Below are 13,652 nucleotides of genomic sequence, written 5' to 3'. Positions count from 1 at the left end.
ATGACAGTGCACAAAATAATATTACATTATACTTAACAGCATAAACACTGTTTATGTGGAAATACAGGAAAATGTTATTGGTACAAGGCTTCAGATGGATGAGAGTTAAAAGTCACATCTTGAAAATGCCAGTGATTGAAAAAAAAAGAAAAAAAAAACAGACGGAGAAAATATGAAAATTTAAAAAAAAATTCCATAAATTTAAGAAAGACAAATAATCCAATTTGGTTTTCCAATTTGAACTGTAGTTCAATCATAAGATTCAATCTTACAAGTTAAAAACAATACGCAATTAAAATTTTCTTTTTAGAGCACTTGTATTGGCAGTGTCCAAAATAGGGTTCAATTTTGATGCAATATTACATAATGCTTAACAGCATAATCACTCAATTTTTAATTTTGTACTGCAGGTAACACAGATATTTAGATTTGACTAGCAAAGGACTTCAGGTACCTTTTTTTTAAAAAAATGGGCATTCCTTAACTGTTTATCTTTGTGCACAGTGAAAAGTGTTTGGACCTATGATTCTAAGGTAATGAAACAATAAACCACCATAGGTACTGGACTATTAGTGTCATTTTCAGCTAAGAATTAAAAAGTTTAAAGGGATAATGACTGTTCATTTTGGCCAAAAAATGAATTTTCCCGGAGTAAAAAAATTTCCCATACTTACCAATGCATGGTTAATGAATACATTTCTACATTCAAAGTTAGTCCCTGTTTTTTTTTTCTAAAAAGTTTTTTTTTGTAATAATCTCTTAAGAGATTATTACAGAATATTGCCATCTGTGGAGGTCACATGGTCCGATGACAAGCTCAGATATCAGAATAATAGCTATAACTGCCATTTTTATGGTAAAACAATATATTACGTTTCTATGAGTTGTTTACAATGTTTTTACTGCGAAATATAGATCTCATAAGAAGAGTTATTATCCCTTTTAAATACACAGCAATGTTTGGAAACATATATTGTCTGTTGTAATAAGACAAATCCACCCCCTTTCACATGAAAGTACTCCCATTGTAAACCAACACATAGGAATATTTTGACAGATTTTCTAAAATGATCACCCCCTGCTGTTACCCAGTATCGTGGACGTACAGATATATAAAACATAACTTCATTATACATAAACCAATAAGGCTGATTTAGAAGTTGATCTGTATATTGAACAGTCCTGTAAATTTTAAAGCAAAACATAAAACAGATTTCATTTTATTTGCACAACAGTGGATAATTTATGCTGAAAAAGGCGGAAAAAGAGAGAGAGAGAGAGAGAGAGAGAGAGAGAGAGAGAGAGAGAGGCATAACTTTTGGATTCTATGTTAACATCGTGGTATAGGGAAAAATGTCATTCTTCTCATTTATAGTATTATGTCCTTTGTATGGATTATGTAATTAAATGTGTAATTTTAAATAATAATAATAATAAAAAAAAACTTCTGAAGTAAGAACTCAACAAACCCACTCATACTAGAAAATTGTGTATTCCACTTCGTCTTATATTACGAATATTACGGAAGTTAAAATGAAATGTGAGCCACACATGCACAATCAGTGTGCTTAGCGCTTCCCATCAGTACATGTGCGGCAGTGTTCATCGAACTTTTTTTTGTATATTTTTACACTTCATTCGCACAAGTATTACAAGAGTAGGACACAGTTCTACTGTATTTACGTGTATTTACGTTTCTGGACGTTGGATTAAATCATAAAAATGGCAGATAACCATGCTACATGTGCCACTGCAAGCATGGAGGCTAGCGGATGCTCTCTTTTCACCCAGGTATAAAGATCTCTTTTCATCCAAGTGTAAAGATCCCAGTCAAGGATAGCAATTATTTTAACCCAGATATGAACAGTCCATATTAGCAACAAAAAAGTACATATTAGCTAAATAAAGCATTTTACTAAACGTATCAACAATCAAAATCACTTGGTCGATTCAAGGCCTGAATGGTATACCTTGCCTCTTGTGACTCCAACACAATTTGACTCCATTACCATAAAAATTTATTTTTCCTGGGCTTTGAATTTAATTTTCTGTCATCTAATTCCTTTGTGAATGCTAACAGTTTTACATTCCAGTTTAGATTATAGCATACTGTTCATACAACAGTTCTCGTACTTTGAAATAATCTGCTCCTACACATCCTTCCAGTTGAATCCTCCCAGCTTCATTCTGAAAAGAAGAGAAAAATATATAGATACATTTTTTCCTGAAATAGGCAAAAAGTTATTACAGGGGCGGATTTAGGACGTCTTCTGGGTCTTCCGGAAGACGGTCAGATTTTCAAGTTTACATTGACGGGTATCTAATTTTTTCTGTCGGAAGACGGTCAAAAATGGAGGATGGATCAACAAAGATAAATTGGAAGACTGTTAGAAAATAACTCTGGATCCACCCCTGTATTATATTATATTATATATATATCTATATTATAAACATAGGGGGTGTTTATAATCTGCCTGTTTGAACTGGTTATATGCACGAGTTAAACCCTAACCAATTTTGATTATACAAAGGACAATGATAATGTTTAACCAAGCCTAAAGACCTTCTCTTCTTGGTTTTACGAAGGGCTTATTCCCAATGAAACTACAGTTCTATGTAGATCAATCCAACTCCCTGGACTTCTCCCTGAATGCAATCAGATTAAAAGATTAACACGCCTCCTCTTGTTTCCAATGCACACATATAATCACCAGCTTTTCTGTACTCTACTCAACACTAAGAAGGCATGTCTAGCTAATTGCATTCAGCAAGACTCCTCACTGGATCTATCCATGAAGAGCAATAGTTTCACTGGGAATGAGCCGTAATTTCTCCTCCGTTTGCCTGAACAGCAAAACTACACAAAAACAACATTTATTGGGACGTTGTTCATTTGAGCTTTATTAGTACAATTGACCACACAAACTCACTCTGGAGTCTGAAGTTCTTAGTTTAAAAAGCACAAGCTAACATCAACTTTTGATGTTGCTACAAAGGGCTGATAAATAGTAGCAGTGTCTGCTTTTAATTCTCCTGCCCTAAAGGTAGAGTTAAGTAGTCCATGAAGGACCATAATGATATGATTTATTCTCAGCCAAGAGGTTTTTATTTACCCCCTGAATCTTTATATTGCATCATAAATTTTAATTAAGAGTGATAATTTTGCAGGAATGATACTATTATTTTCTTCTATCTATTTTTTAACTCTGTTTTTTCCCTCCTGTATTTGTGTGCACAGCTGATGGACTGTTCAGCCCAAAGCCAAAGAAAACTGTCGAATTTCAAGAAGGGGTCTAATGATTGTGTCAGATTGCACATCAAGACAAATGTTCCAAAAAGTTCACCTAACACAATGCCTCCTAACGCAATCAAAAATAATTTGAACTTGGAAAGCTATGAATCAAAAATTGATGTAAAACAGATTAATCAACTTATCTCAATTCAATCACTTTGAACTGAATTACAAGACAACCATGCAAATACACACAAAGTTTGTCTAAAATTAATGAATATGTTCAAAAGCCAATACATGGTCTTTGGTGAACTCGTGCATATGAAATTTGAAGTACTAGTAGGTTGAAACAAAATCCATAAGCAGTCAACCCACCAGGATACCAAACAAAGATTATGATACAAAGCTGGTAAATAAATAGACACTAAACACATAAATGTCACTCCCATTGTTCATTTTTAAGATAGACAGACACATTTCAGTAAACATTTAAACTATTGAACCTTTCAACATTTACAGCAACTGACTTTATCAACAATGTATTGCTGCATTCCAAAACAAAGTCAGTGGCTTTCGTAATAATAATTGGATCATGTTGACTTTAGAAAGAAACCTGCCTTTTAACCAATCAAAGCCACAAGGATGCAAATTACAATTAAATTATTAGCTTCCAAAAGGCAAGTCCTATAATGCTATCAATTTTAGTACCTAATTGGGTTTTTGGTCAATGCCAAAGTGTATTGGCTTAATCATTTAATAACTCAATCAATTCTGATTATCATTTTATATATAAATGAAACAGTTTTAAAACCTATTCTGAAGCTTAAAGAGACAGACCAAGGAGATTCTTATCGGCTTCCATCTGTTCACTTTCCTTTCAGACAGTTTGTAGTAATGCTTCAAATCCTTGTTACAGTTTTCAAGGGACCAAATCATTGACCCCATTAGAATTTGGATTAATACAATAACTGAACTGAAAAACATCAAACTGGTTTAAGTCAATTTTAAAAGGAGGTCATACTTTCTTTGAACGCAGTTTTAGTGGTTTGTACAGTTGAGAAGTGGCTATAGAACCAAAACCACAAGCAAATGTGTGGATTTTTTTCTGTCTCAATTTTCAAATATCATGACTTAAACTTACATGAAGAGTACTGACACGACTTATCATACTTACTCGGCGCACAGCTACTGTTCCATTGCAACAGAAGAGAATACCAGCCGAAAACTCTGCCGAGATCCCTGCTCTCTGTAGGACAAGCTTGAAATCTGACAAGCGAGGCTCATTTATAAATACAGCAGAGTGGCCTGGGACCTAAAATTCGAAATATAGACGAACAACTAATATATTTTCTGCAAGTTGAAACATGGAACATACAAAATCAACTCAAAGGTAAGTGATAGCAAGTGATGTTTTAGTTGTAAAATCAAATTTTTGTGCTCTTCATTACAAAATTTAACAAGATAATAATAATAATAATAATAATTATTATTATTATTATAAGTCTAAAATTCAAATAAGTACAAAACACTTTCAAAAAAGAAGATTAAGAAAATCATTAAAAACAATCTGATATATCTGTTATCACAAGTAAGAAGTAAGCTCTTTCCTTATACTGATTAAAGTACACTTAATTTCATAAAAACAGAACAGCAATAATATCTCAGTTGTTAAATTTCCTTTAAGGATATGTCTTCAATTCCTTTTTCAAAGTCTCAAGGGAAGCAATTAATGCTATGTAATATAAGTGGAAGTGCAATTCATGTGTTTGTGCAAATAAATTGTCACAGTATTTAACAGTTATGGCCTTGCATGATGTTAGAAAGAGTTGGTCACAAGAGCACAACTTGCATAAGTGGAGATAAGGTAACATTGTAAAAAGCAGTGAGGGCATGAAATTGGATTTAAGAGAATCCATGTTCTTATGGGTAAACAGTGTAGGATAGATGTAACGTGATTGTCCTCATGTTTTCAGGTAAAGACATGAGCAACAATATTTTGAATGTCCAATACACACCATACAAAAGAGAATCAGTGTAGTCCAATCTGATTGAGACAAGGGTATTTAGGACAGAAGTGGTAGAGGGGTCACTGAGATGAGTTCTCGAAGATGCAACGTGCCTGATGTGAAACATTATACGATTCAAATATGTGGGATTTTTTATCCACAGAATTAGCAGATTCCAAAGAAGCTAAAAAAATTCTGATTTAAAAAAAATAATTAATTTCTGAAAATATTTGATGACACCATACCTTAAACATTGAATTACTGTACATGAGGTGTACTTAAAATTATCAAATCATGTCAATTCCAATTCTTTCTGTACTTTCAAAATTTCAATTAAGCACCACAAAGAAAAAAATCCACATTTCTTGACAATTACATGTTCTAAGAAATGCAAAATCAATGATTAATAATATATCATAATTCCTTGTATTTGAATCATCCATGAAATCCTAAACAATTATTAATGCTCGACAAAATCTGTTTATGTGAAGAAACGAGGCTGTCACCTGTAAAAAAACAAATGTTATGGATAAACCGATGTTTTTTGTTTCTTAAACGATGTCACCTTCACATTAGCAAGCCTCAAAGCACTGCAGTTAAAGATCTTTAAAAATCCCATTGCCATGTTGGATTGTGGTAGAGACACTAAACATGCAGCCTGTTTTCAAAAAGGCTGTGAATCACGCTCTCAAATGTGATATATTTTATCAGGAGGCATAGAATTCTTCAGATAACATACTATTCCCTATTATTTTATCTTTTAAAAATTTAGCGATTTAAAAATCATTACGGAACCAATTAATATGTGTCATTTATTCGATTATTACCACCCAAATTGATTTCTGAATCAACACAATTTTTTTGACTTGCCAGGTAATTTGAAAAGGATTTAAGCTGTTATCAGGAATTATGACAGCAGATTTGAATGTTTCACTGTACGTGTTATAAATCATATCACAGGAAAGAAAAGATAACATACAAAGTCTTCATGATGAAAATCCATATAATAATCCAAGGAATATCAATCAAAAGGGTCATGCATAATTTTTCTTGTCATGGAATTAACTTTTATGGTTTTGTCACCAAGCCTTAAATGGTAATTTATGCTCTTTTCTCTAGGCAGGGTTGTGGCAGTTTGAGCAGAGAAAAAGAGACAGAGATGACATTTTATTTTTAACATCAGCAAATCGATACAAGTCTGCATCCTAATTACAGATTCAGAAGTTTACAGTTTAAAGATTGTAGCACAGTAATAAGTATAGTGAATTATTGTATGAAATCCTTTAATACAAGAATAATTTTTTTTTTTCAGGTAAAAATTGTGTGATGAATTTTTCATCGTTAGTTATGACAGTCATGAGTGATAGAACCATGAAAACTAGAGATAAGTCACAGGGCACATACCTTTGTCAATAAATTAAACTGATTAAAATGAGATAGTGGCTCAAGAGTGGAAAACCACAGATTTAAAGATAAACAGTTCCTCACCTGAACAGGTCATAAATCTTTAGGATTCATGTAAATAATTAACATTTTAAGTTACAAAAAAATATTTCCAATTAAAACAGAACAGGGGAATTTTCTTTCACTGTCAGAGCTTCTAATTAATAATGACAAGGTCGAACTGATGATCTTAACATATAATAGATGGAATGAAGCTTCTTGCAGTCATGGCCATCCTCATTGTTAATAACCTAAAGTGACTCCAGTATAAATAAACAAGAAGACTTCAAGAAGTCAACCCACCTGGTTAGAGGGCAAAGATACCAGCACAGGCTGTAGGTCTCCACTGTCCTCATCCTCTGCTCCCACTAGAAGGACAGAAAAGACAATCCAAATGAGCATGTCACACTTCAAATTTATGAAAAAGTTCGTATTATAAAACCAAGACAAACGATTCAGCAAATCTAAGTGAATCATAATTAAGTCATTTCTTTTAAAAAAGTCAATTAAGCAGTTGAATGATTAAATTTTAAGTGTTTCAACAGACTTTTTGCATGTACAAATTAATTAATAGATGAACCATACTTTGCCAATCTTTTCTTCACTTACATTTCTTCTTCTCTAGTGCATCTGCCTCCTCAAACTTAGCACTAGTATCAGTCTTTGCTTTGGTAAGATCTAGCATTCCATCTACCCAGCCGAGTTCAATGTCTCTTGTTTTAGCAAGTTTAATTTTGCTAATCAGGGAATCTTTTAACCTAACCTGTAAAATCATTGGGACAAAATCAATTAAACTATATATATCTGTCAGTCATCTTAAAACACATTAAAGCAATCACAGGATGTCAAACAAAATGCAGTTATGACAGCTCACTCAAGAATGTGCTATCTCAGCAGACTATGTGAAGATAATTAGCTCACTTTTGGGAACTATTCAGAACCCCCTGTTGTCTGTAAAATCTCATCCTCATCATTTACTGACATTCCCAGTAAGTTCTATTCCAAACTACTATATGTCCAATGGCGAGTATGGTTAGAAATAACACTCATAAATGCAACTGAGACTAGAAGGTACTATATTTAGCTGCTATAGCTAAATAAATCTTTGAGTCCCTTCTCCCACTTGCAACCAGTGCTAACCCCTCAATCAGGATAAATACAGGAAATACTTCAAAATATCAATTTCCATGTATATAAAGTTTCATTTGTCAAAGATCTATCATTTCACCTGATAAATGTAACCTTCTCTGGTCGCATCAACTATTTCCATGGTCTTTGGAGTAAAGACCCTGCCGCCCTGCACCAGCCCTGTACTACGGCAGTATTCTGCCAAAGATTCTGTAGCATCTTGACTGGCGTGGACCAGAATCTGATGATAAAGAGGGTAATTAAGACAACAAGCTTTAAAAAAGGTGAAGATGCATGATGTCAAACTCCATAGTTAAACTCCATTGTTCATGATAGATATATTCTAGACTGGTGATTCTTTATTACAGAAGAAACAGTGCCTGGAAACTTCATTTCAAAATCAGTGCAGGATTGAAGCTTTAGGATGACATTAAAATGAACTTATTCAATAAATTACTCCATACTAATCAGGTCCAATATAATGGCAATCCTTGGGCAATGCACAAAAGATAAAGAGGTTAAAATTCCATTAATGTTATTCAGAATTTGTGGACTAAATGTCACAGGAAATATGTAATTGAAAATGTTCACCACAGCACTTTCAAGTTTACCACAAGTTCTTTTACTACATCAGGTAGAGATATCTGTCACAGTAAAACAGCCAAATGACAGATCTGTAAAAAGATGGCCTTTGCTTTCACCAATTGAAAATGTCACTGTATGATAAGGTCAATAAAATAACCTACCAATTCTCTAGGCTTGATCTGATTCAATATCTTTTTAATAGATTCCCCATCTGATCGGCCCTCAAAATCAATGAAGATAATGTTAGCCTGAATGTTGAAAGTCTTTGCTGTAGAAACACATTTGGTAGGGATTTCGGACATATCTGTAATGACAAATGATATAGTTAGTTTATAACATAACAAACTATTATTTAAAAAAAGGATAGGCCAAATAATTTAGAAAATACGCATTGAAATTGTGTTAATTTACATCCAGGATTTTTTTTCCACAAAATTCCTCTGTCATTCAACATTATTATGCTAGGCATAACATCTTTTTAGGTTTTTATTTATCTGCAGAAAGTACACTATAACTATTTGTAAAAAATGATCAGAATTTTATTATGTTATGAACAACATATTTCATTCAGGATACTAAGAAACTGTTTAATATGTGTGTATGTCCAAAAAAGATACAGTGACAGGTATCTCTCTGGCAATGAAACATGAGTGAATATCTCAATTATAGGCTACCCGTCAATGAATGAAAAAAAAAGATGAGCATGAAAAATAAAAGGCAGGGTTAATTAATACCAGTGCTTTGGCATCAAAAGATAGCTATCATATTTCATTTGTAACACCGAAAGGCCATATTTATATTCACAAACGAATGCAAACATGAGAAAATACATTCATTGCAGCTGTGAATAGTTTCTACTGAAAAAATATTCACTGTTAAGACCCTTACTTTTTTTGGTATTTTGCCGGTGGTTTTGTTGTTTCATCTGAACTTTGGAAGAATATTGGGAGAGGTACTCACGCAATGACGTAATGTCACAGAGTGAGAATAAGAACCCATTCCCACAGATTTTAGATCAATCTATCCCTGTGGGGAGTCTCACTAGATTACTGTCAGCTTAGCCAGCTTAAATGTCTGTCCCACCTACTAAAAGCTGTAAGGGGGTAATTAACTACCGTGCACACTCAGCTGAAAGCAATTTAGCGTGAACCCCCAGGGAGTTAGGTCGATCTAAATGGATCGATCTAAATCTATGGGAATGCACTCTAAGTCACTGATAGTTCCCAGATGTAAACAAGTCGACACGACAACAAGACAAAACCATCAGCAGAATACCAAGAAAGTTAGGATCTTAACAATGAACATTTATTCAGCGCCTTCTTATTCACACCGAGTTTAATTTTCAGTCTGTCCTCAAACAATTCAAACATCAAATTACTTCTATGTAACAAGAATATGATGATAATGATATTTGGATATTTTTATAAACTAACCTTGCATCTCTGAGTCTTCTGTGGCTGTGTTTTCCTATAAATAAAACCAACAGATTTTAAAACTGATCAATGATTTTTGCATGTTTAGTTTTACTGTTTTCAGTATTTTCATTACTATTAATACCACATATTATAGTTCTTCTTTGAATATTTGAACTACGACATTGTACTTTCTCAATTTGGTTCCCCAACATAAAGCTAAGAAATTCATTTTATTTACATGTAATCTTAGCAGACCACAACTAACATCAGAAGTATATCAGGTGGTTTATCTGAGGAAATGCCAACATCACTTTTTTTGTTTTTATGTAGATAGTTATACAAGCACATGATTTAGATGCAAACTAATTACAGCTTGCAAATAAAAAAATTGATTTTCAAATTTCCTTACTACTTATGTAAACTCCCTTTTTTTTCAAACTAATCCAGGCTTATGGAGGGGTGTGTGTGTGTGTGTGTGTGTGTGTGTGTGTGTGTGTGTGTGTGTGTGTGTGTGTGTGTGTGTGTGTGTGTGTGTGTGTGTGTGTGTGTGTGGGGGGGGGGGGGGGGGGTGCAAGTAGTTAGGTGAATATTTCACAAACCATACCAGTTTGTCTTCTTCTCCTGGTGTTGTCTCTAGGATCATGAAGTCTTCTGGTCTGAAATATATCACAAAAATCAAATAAAAGTGTAGTCACTTGAAAGCAATCTCATTTTTGTAATGAGACAAAACTTTAAATCATTTAGAACTTAAACATCAGCAATGAACCATTCTCTCATTGGATTATCTGGTAGTCTGATAATCAACAATATTTGAAAGAAGAACAAATCCCATGAACATTCCAAAGTTTCAGTTACAAAATTTACATTTATAAAATTTTTAAGAGATTTCTGAAGAGAATAAAAGTGGAATCACTACAGTCTTCACTATAAAAATTGGAGTAATTGGTCTAACAAAAAGTTCACTCCTGTAACTTTCCCTCCAAAGGTAGGACAGAGAACAAATGGATAGTCATAAACACTGAGATTTGGGGAAATGGTGACAAAATCAAAGGATACAATGTTGTAATATGAACAGATGGAAAAACAGATTAAAATGCATTTAGGAGAGAAATGTCAGTCCGTATACATATTATTATATATCAAATTTTCAGATGATTGTTAAACAAACTTGCAATGAAATATTTCACGCAATTGTACAACTTTATATTTAGTTCAAGATACAAAGTCATAACGTTAGGTATGAAGTAAAAACTAATACTGAATACAGGCATCTCTTTACTTTAGTTTAATAATGAAAAAAATAATCACCTTATGATTTCGCCATAATCATCCCAACGTATCTTTTCCTCCATAAAAGGAAACATGGGGTATGACTTCTTGGCTTGCTTGAAAAATCCTAGTCTGGTTTTTCCCTATTAGAAAAATAAATAGATATTATAATATCACAAGTATGAAGAACAAAATTTGTGTTGTTAATTTAAAGAACAAATGTTATGTTGTTACATATACATTAGTTGGAACATTTTAATCCTTTTCCGAATCCTGTTACGAATCAAAAAGAATCAAAGACAGAAGCCTAAGAAATATCCTAGAAATGCTTAACCAAATAGGGGCACCCACTTTAAACTGCACAAACAGACCAGCTTAAGAACTTAAATGTGTATTTAAAACAGTTTATAACTTCTTTAATTTCAGTCCTTTTATCCTTAAATAAATCGCATTGAGACACAAGTCAGTCAGACACACTAATAGAATATGTTGAATCCAATATAAAATATCTGATCCAAACCAACAAGAAATTCAATAAAAAAATCCTCTTTCCACAAGTCAATGATCTGCCACTTCAAATACCGGTAATCATCAAAAGATAATCAAGTCAGTTCACCAGATACATCCCAATCAAAGCTCCTGTGTCTAGACTGTGTTGCCATGGCATTGGTGCACTCATATAGGCACTCCCCCCTCCCAACCCTTGCTTTATCCATTTAACAACTAAGGGATACAGAAACACAAATTAAGCATATATATATATAAACGACTGTCACAGCAATAATTAAATAATCATCTGAAAGTTAATCAAGTACACCAATAGTGCTCTTAAAAGATATTCCTATCCTGATAATGAATATCTTAATAATGGATTGCATCATTCTGTTCCTGTTTACATTTAATCCATTTTCTCATTAATAGTATGATGGCTTTTTCATCCTTATTTGCTTTTTTGTCTATATCATAACAGTGCATGGTAAATACGTGCTCTACCATTTATTGATTTATTTATTTCCTGTGCATCAGAGTGTATACCTCCGTTATCTCTCTGTAGTGTGGCATTTCCTGTGTGGTTAAACAGATGATTTGTTCTAAAGAATGAACTTGCTATTGTTTTTACCATCTAATAACGCATCTTTGTACATCCATTTGGTAATTGTGCAACAATATTCCAGCAAAATATTCTAGCACAAAATATTCATAATTATCCCTTCTATACCAGATTTTCATTTAAGAGACCATTCCCACAGATATTTAGATCGATCCATCCCCCTAGGAAATCTCACTAAATTGCTGTCAACTTGGCTGGCACACCTAGTAACGTTGTTAGGGGGTAATTATCTTTACCCTAGCTGATTCGGTAGGCGTGACAGGCATTTAAGCCTCTTGAGCTGACAGCAATTTAGCGTGAACCCCCAGGGAGTTAGGTCGATCCAGATGGATTGATCTAAATCTGTGGGAATGCAGTCTTAGTCTTAATTCTGATTGCACTTAACTCCATTACACAGCAAATTTACTTGTGCCTTTATACACATAATACTCACATGGAGCTATTCTGACACAACCCTATAATTTGGTGCAGCATTAGAATGTACAGATGTGTTTTCATTGATTTATTCAAGAGCTCAACTAGTTCTACATTTGTATCACAGTTCACAAAAGTTACCGCTGATTAGGCATCCAAAAGTTTGCCACATTGGAGTAGTTAACAATTGTATGCAGTTAAAACCACAGAGTGTAGTGTTGGAAATTTGTTTACTGCTGGCTTTCACTTTCATTTAATTTGCAGTCACTGGCACTACTCTTTAGAAGATCTTCGGGTTGTTGGATATGTTAAAAAGGCCTACATTTGTCAAAGCCTTTTTCACATTTCTTTTATATGAAACACTTATCTTAATATTAGAGCAATAAAAAATAACATTTTTAGAGTAAAAAAATCTCCTGTTGCTTTATTCACCATCCTACTGGCTTCTGCACACAGGTGTTTATTGTCAATTTTGCTGCTTTGTAAATAGCGGTGAGACATTGTGATTGGATCATGATGTATCACTGTAACTAAGTAAGATATCATCATGAAAATTGATATGGTTGATAATTGGGGTGTAAAAAACAATCTGGTGCCAGCTTTTGAATGTTTTTGTTTACAAGATACAGATTCTTAATTGCAATGTCTTATTAAACAAAGGTAATTATTTCACCTTTCTACTAATAAAATTAGAAGTAAGCCTTTGAAAAAAAATTTTGGCAGTGGATTGTAGTAATTATTGTTGTGATTACATAGGCATTAAAACAAGAGTTGATAGTTATTCAGGTGAGGTAGATCTGTTTGAAATCGATATTACAGTTTTCATCACAAAAACGCTGCCATTACATCATCAGCTTGAATGGGCAAATTCACTTTGATGTATTTTTGATGTGACAACATTATCACATTACAAGACAATGTCAATTTCTACATGATTTCATTGGATAAAGAAATAAATCCTTACATATAAAACCCCCTTAAATAGTCATTTATCTCAAGGAAGACTGTATCTATTGTTCTTTTACTGTGTGCACAAATGATACTTAACT

At 33.3% G+C, this 13,652-nt stretch overlaps 1 protein-coding gene across 1 annotated transcript in view; it reads right to left on the bottom strand.

Moving 5' to 3' along the window:
- Positions 1-1,476: 1,476 nt before the first annotated feature.
- The window catches only part of LOC106154849 (cleavage and polyadenylation specificity factor subunit 2), a 103,283-nt gene continuing 91,107 nt past the window's right edge, over positions 1,477-13,652 (bottom strand). Inside the window, exons 13-21 of the mRNA XM_013529363.3 lie at positions 11,118-11,221; positions 10,414-10,465; positions 9,828-9,861; positions 8,556-8,698; positions 7,910-8,050; positions 7,291-7,444; positions 6,985-7,049; positions 4,407-4,544; positions 1,477-2,187 (exon numbers count right to left, since the gene is read on the bottom strand). Of these exons, the coding sequence (XP_013384817.2) occupies positions 2,095-2,187; positions 4,407-4,544; positions 6,985-7,049; positions 7,291-7,444; positions 7,910-8,050; positions 8,556-8,698; positions 9,828-9,861; positions 10,414-10,465; positions 11,118-11,221 (924 nt within the window). The 3' untranslated portion in view covers positions 1,477-2,094. The remainder of the gene's footprint in view (positions 2,188-4,406; positions 4,545-6,984; positions 7,050-7,290; positions 7,445-7,909; positions 8,051-8,555; positions 8,699-9,827; positions 9,862-10,413; positions 10,466-11,117; positions 11,222-13,652) is intronic.

Source organism: Lingula anatina, chromosome 2, assembly GCF_051362555.1.
Source record: "Lingula anatina isolate TDL-2025a chromosome 2, LinAna3.0, whole genome shotgun sequence".
Classification (NCBI taxonomy): domain Eukaryota; kingdom Metazoa; phylum Brachiopoda; class Lingulata; order Lingulida; family Lingulidae; genus Lingula; species Lingula anatina.
The sequence above is the reverse complement of the archived record's forward strand: the minus strand, read 5'-3'. Positions and strand labels throughout refer to the sequence as shown.